Below are 6,155 nucleotides of genomic sequence, written 5' to 3'. Positions count from 1 at the left end.
GGGGGCAGGGTAATAAACATTTGACCCTGCTGGTGGATTTCTCATTGTCTTATTTACTGGTAGTCCAGAATCTGGAGAGTTGAGGAAGGGTATGCTCCTACAAGAGCTACACACAGTACCCTCTGCCTCAACATTTCGAAACTAGCTACTAATTACTGTGATGATGTGTAATTAAAACTACACCAAAAAACAGTAGATTGATGACATGGGAACGTTCGTGTAAGGAGGTGATGGGGTGGTTGCCTGGCAACAATAAAAAGGCGCATCAAGTGTTTTGTTTTAATAGTGGCATCAGTTTAAAAAACAAAAAAGGCAATGCAGTGTGCCTCAAGTTTTGCAACTCATTGTTACAGGGCTATAGATATTATGCAGATATTCAGAGTAGTTTCGTCATCATCCAACTGAACGGCAAAAATACTCAGTCTACACTTATTTTATGTGTAGTGATATCTACATGTATTTTAAGTCTTGGCCTCCATTGAATATTTAGAATTATTTTCAGTGTTTCTGCGTCTTCTGTTACAAGATAATTGGCTATTGTTTACATTTCACATCAATGATTTTTATTGTCCGCAGGGGCGCCACCAGGGATTTTGGGCCTCTAACAGATTTCACATTGGGCCCCACCACCACAGGCCACAGGAACCCTGCACAAATTCTACAATGACACCAGAACCCAATCAACCTCTTCAACGCTTTAAATAAATACCTTTGCAATATTATAGTTTTACTTCACTACATTTATTTGGCACTCAAACTTACTTGTGATTATTTAAAAAAATACATATAGCCTGCATATAAAGATCCAGCTCACTGATGCATCCACGTGTATCTCTTCGGTGTCAGGTTTGAGGAATGCATGAGTGTTGGGTCTATTGCTCACTGAGTTTAAAAGTCTGTTCATTTTTGTGACCTCAGTGTTTAAACTCACTGCACCCAAACACACTCATTTTCACATGCATATACTGTCGTATAGGAGAGTCTTGTTGCAGCAAAAGCAGGCTGAGGAGGACAAAACTGCAGATTTCAGCAAGGAAAGGATTTTCATTGTTTTTTCTTGTTTTGTTATTTTAGTTGAAAGAAAGCCATTAAAATATGTTTGGATCAGCCTGGAGGATCGAGACATGTCTGATTAAAAACAAGAGACAAAACACAGACCAGTTTGTTTGGATGCTTGAGCCTTTAATTTTGCATAAGACAAGAAAGAAGAGTTAACTTTGCAGAATAAATGTAGATTTGTGCTAAAAGCATTCTTTTCATAACACATTCAGTCTGCTCTAATTAAAGGCACAAGGCCTCAGAGACAGTCCAGCTCCTGTTTATGTCACTTGTCGCTTCATTCCTTCAGTAGCATTACAGCGACAGCAAAGAAAAACTCAGCTCACATGTGAGACTGAGGGTATAAAGAAAGATGTATATGAAAGCATGCACACAACACAAGTGTGTGTGCTTTTAATGGGTTCTTCATGTCTCTGTGTCAGACCGGGAGTATTCTTCTGTTTCTGACACAGACAGACGGTAACTTGCGGGAGCATTGGAGGTCATCCCAGCACTTTTGATCTGCAAGCAAAAAAGAAAAGAAAAGAGTTTGTTGAGTCAGTGAATGTGACACAAACAAAACCCTCAGACTGTTGATGTGAGCAGTGACTCCTAACTGATACATTTAGGTGACACAACACTATGGTCACTGATAAGATACAAATCATTGTCAAAACATAAATGGTGTAATACTGTGAACTGCTAACCACCAACTGATCTGATAAAACCAAAGAATATCTGACTCAGAAAGACGTTCTTTGCTCAAGACATTTATGTCTGACCTGCTTGTCTGAAATTCATCATGAATAATTTTAACAATAAAAACTGAACTTTATTAATTGGAGAGGGCTGCTGTCAGTCAAAGAAAATCTGTCTTCACTTTTCTTCACTAAGCCATGCATGTTGCTGTTTTCTTTTATTATAAACTGTAGAAAGAATGGACGTGGCTACATTGACGTCACCCATTTGTTTGTGGTTTTGAAGCCTCAGGTTCGGCATATCAGCCGTCACCATCTTGGTTTTTTGGAGCCAGAGGTGAACATAGTTGGGCAAGAGGCTGGCGCTGTGGGGGAGCGAGGGGTACGTGGATCTGACTGAGAGGCCGAGGACGCGATCAGCAGACAGTCTGTCACTCAAAGCAGCATGCCCTTAATAATGTGTAACTTTAAGCCTTAATAAAATGTAAACAGGTGAGTAATAAAAATCCCCCCACATACAGCTGTCATGAAGTGGAAACAAAGCTATAGAAACCAAACCCCTTGTTTGAACCAGGAGGTAAACATGCGTATCTCTGCTGTAAAGTTGAGCATTTTAACATGGGGGTCTATGGGGATTGACTGGCTTCTGGAGCCGGCCTCAAGTGGCTGTTCAAAGAACTGCAGTTTCTGGCACTTCTGTGCTGGCTTCATTTTTCAGCCCCGGAGGTTGCTGCTTGCCTTTTACTCAGCTGTCCAACCATAGTAGATGGAGGAGCAGGGAAATGACTACAAAGACCAACCATCATATCCTACCAGTACAAGTGCTGAACAGCAACAACAGTGAAGGAGAGATAATTTCTGCTGCCCACATAGACGGGCAGGTCTGTCCTCTCTCTCTATTTGCTTTAGCCCTGACTCCGTCCAGAGCAGAACAGATACTCAATATCATAGCAACCAAAGTGTACAACTGAAACAACGCTATGCCTCCGAAGTGTCTGGCACTTCCAACTGGGTGTTGTCAGAAAAGCACCTTCAGTTGGGAAACTAGATTTATTGCCTCGTAGTTGTATGCCTGAGCTATTCATTCAAGTTGTATTCATAGTTTACATCCATGCCTGTGGGAACATGGATGCTTCACACATATCTCGGAAGATCTATACAATCAGCACAGTTTCAGGATGGGCACCCAGAATTTGTGTCACCAATTCAGTATCTGACCAAATGTCTCCCCTTCGAGGATATGACGTTAAAAAATGGCCAGAAAAGTGGCACAATGACCTTTACCTTTGACCACCAAAATGTAATTGCTTCATCGTTCAGTCTAAGGGGTCGTTTGTGACAATTTTGCTGTTCTTGAGATATTGCATTCAGAAAAATGGAACAGATGGCCGGACAGACGGACAACACTGCTTTGGTTGACACACAGTCTTATGAGAGTAACACCAGTGACCATCCGCTCAATGAGAATTTGGTGGGACAAGAGCACATCAACCAACTGACCAGAAGATGTCAGCACTAATATATTTCTGAGTTCACTCACTGTATTCCTTCCGATTTTATCATTAGCATCACGGCTACAGTTAGCACTATGTTGTCTTACCTGAGAAATTCATCTGTATACAACTCTGCCTGCCGCCATAGTTATTAGGCTCTTTCTGACACCAGTTTTGGTAGTTGAAAGATGTGCCATCACTCCATAACCATTGACCATCCTGGAAGAAAGAGTAGCACAGAACATTACATCAAATTAAAGGAGAAAATGTTAAAAAAGTTGTTTTTGTTTTTTTTTTTTCAGAAAAACAAGAGAGTTAAAAATGATTATATGAATATAAATAAAAACATAAATATACTGTATATGTATCTATATATGTGTGTATGTGTGTGTGTGTGTAATATGATGTAATGAAACTACGTAGTACAATATAGTATACATTATAACAATAGCCTATGTAGTATAGCACAGCAATATCACATAAAATATAGTGCGAGTCTAGTATCATATAGTGTGTAATGAGAAAATTAATTGTATAATTCATCATTAAATAATTATCATATGTATTTGGTGTGCAATATTTCCAAGATGTGCAATGATGAATAAAATACCTCTTCTGCATCAGAGCCTCCAATCCATGTCGGTCTTTTCGAACGAGTGGCTCTGTAAATCACATTCTGAATGGCCTGGTACTCCCCGAAGTTGTGAACAGACGCAAGGTTTCCACCCAGGGCCTGACAGTTTCTCTACAGTGGAGACAAACAGAGAGACAGACGGACAGAGAGGAGTTGTCAAGGAAAGTTAGATTGAAGACACCAAGTCAGGAGAAGACCCCAGGTCACCAAATGTCCATGTGTATGCAAACAAAATGAGGTTGTTGTAAAAGCCTCCTGAGTCAAAGTCACCAACATTACCTCAGCTCTAGTCCAGGTCATACATGTTGGAATGTAGCGGTAACAATGACCTCTGCACTTAGACCAGCCCGAGGGACAAACCACGGACGGCCTTGGTAGCACGGGACACGGTCTTGGCTTAATGCACGGTCTTGGCTTGAAGCACGGTCTTGGCTTAACGCACGGTCTTGGCTTGAAGCACGGTCTTGGCTTGCACCACGGTTTTGGCTTGAACCACAGTTTTGGCAGGAACCACCTCTTGACCAGGCGACTCTCTGTGGAGAACCATTAGAGTTTGGTTAATGTGGGGTCTCCAGGGAAAGTCTCCATACTATATTAAATAGATTCATTTTGATGGCACGAAGAAGCTACAACATAACATAATATTACATGACACAACATAAATATAATATACGTGAGTTAACATAACACAATATTACGTAACAAGACAAAATAACAATACATCATCAATTAATATATATGTAACATAATATACAACATAAACATAAAAAAATTGCAACAGAATACAAACACTGGAATACATAACATAGCCCTATATGAGTAATAAAAAGCAATATAACGTAATAGGATATAAAATAAGATAAAGTTACATTAGCATCTGACACAAAGCTTTTATCAGGAGAAACTGCTCATTGACATTAAACACAGGTGAAGTCATCACAGCAGAGCATCATAACAACCACATTCTGTTGAAGTGAAAATCTTAAAGCCACTCACCTGTTTCATCTTGGGGAGTTTCCTCTGGAGGAGCTGGAAAGTTTGACACTGCAGTTATTGACTTGGACTGTTTGTGTTTATTAACATCTGTACCATATGTATTATACTCACCAGCCGCTCTGGTCAGAACCACCATGGCACAAACAAGTGCAGACACAATCAGCATCTTCATGGTGACGGTGACTACGAGAGACAGACGTGTTACTGAGACTTGTTTAGGGAACAGCCGTACTGACTGTCAGTCCTGTGAATAAAAGTCAGAGGATGATAAAGTTTGGTGCAAACCTGCTGCAGGATATTCTTCTCTTCTTCTCTTCGCAGTGTCTGTAGCTTCAGCGGACCCTGTGAGGATGTGCGGATGAAGATGATGACCAGTTCTTATATACTGTGCAGACAAAGGTTAAAATATTTACCAAAGATGTTGTCTTAATAAATGTCATTCCTTCCTTGGAAATTCTCAATGCTTCAGTGCAAAGCCAGAGAGCAGAACCAAAACATTCAAACAAGTCAGCCATATCAAGACACGCCATCATACCACAAAGTGTCAGGGCCATATCCAAGGCTTATTACTGGTTTAGTGGAACAGTTGTAAAATAACTCACAGGAAACAATGACAGTATCATCATATGTCAAGTTACATTCAAACATAGAGCAAATTTTAACTGAATGTCCAAAAAACAGCAACAGAAAATAAAAATTAATGTCTGTTTCCATCCATTAGTGTTGTGTGAACATAAGAAGTTGGTTAGTTTGACTCACAGGATGTAGACTGTGGTTATAAGCCTGCCATTAGCTGCCTATTTCAGACAGAGCTCACCTCACATTCTATTTGTGTTACCGTGTACAAAATCCCCATCACTACACGAAACAGCAACAACCTACACACTAGTGACGGCCAAATGAAGTCTCAAGAGCCATTTTCTTTATATTCTGAGTCCAATAGATGGCGCCCTCTGCAACCAAGGGTTGAAAGCACACTGAACTGCAGTCTGAAGTCATCAAATACTGAGGCTTTGTCTGCGATTTTGGCGTCAGAAACCAAAAGCTACCTTTCATGGAGGTATGATATTCTGCCCAGTGGCTGGATGGCACCTATCATGACAGTAGGATATGCAGTCGGACAGTATCAGTTCATAACACGGCAGGACACCACATGGGTATCATACACCATTGGGAAAGTCTCTATAGGGTGGGTGGGTCAAACAAACCCCGGACTTTGACCCAGAAGGCCGGTGTTTACTTCCTACAGAACCAAACCTTGATGTTTTTTTCTAAACCTTTTCCCCACTCTGATAC

General features: G+C 40.6%; 1 protein-coding gene across 3 annotated transcripts in view; it reads right to left on the bottom strand.

The window, feature by feature from the left end:
- Positions 1-67: 67 nt before the first annotated feature.
- The window catches only part of LOC126403853 (ladderlectin-like), a 19,279-nt gene continuing 13,191 nt past the window's right edge, over positions 68-6,155 (bottom strand). Inside the window, exons 1-7 of one of the 3 annotated variants that reach the window (XM_050066666.1) lie at positions 5,145-5,257; positions 4,971-5,042; positions 4,860-4,892; positions 4,143-4,396; positions 3,840-3,974; positions 3,337-3,448; positions 68-1,560 (exon numbers count right to left, since the gene is read on the bottom strand). In XM_050066666.1, the coding sequence (XP_049922623.1) occupies positions 1,478-1,560; positions 3,337-3,448; positions 3,840-3,974; positions 4,143-4,396; positions 4,860-4,892; positions 4,971-5,031 (678 nt within the window). In that variant the 5' untranslated portion in view covers positions 5,032-5,042; positions 5,145-5,257 and the 3' untranslated portion in view covers positions 68-1,477. Of the gene's footprint in view, positions 1,561-3,336; positions 3,449-3,839; positions 3,975-4,142; positions 4,397-4,859; positions 4,893-4,970; positions 5,043-5,144; positions 5,258-6,155 lie in introns of those variants that run through there. The other 2 variants (XM_050066668.1, XM_050066667.1) reach the window with 2 other exon arrangements.

The sequence above is a fragment of the Epinephelus moara genome, chromosome 17, assembly GCF_006386435.1.
Source record: "Epinephelus moara isolate mb chromosome 17, YSFRI_EMoa_1.0, whole genome shotgun sequence".
In the NCBI taxonomy this organism is placed as follows: domain Eukaryota; kingdom Metazoa; phylum Chordata; class Actinopteri; order Perciformes; family Serranidae; genus Epinephelus; species Epinephelus moara.
This window is presented reverse-complemented; position numbering and strand designations above follow the sequence as displayed.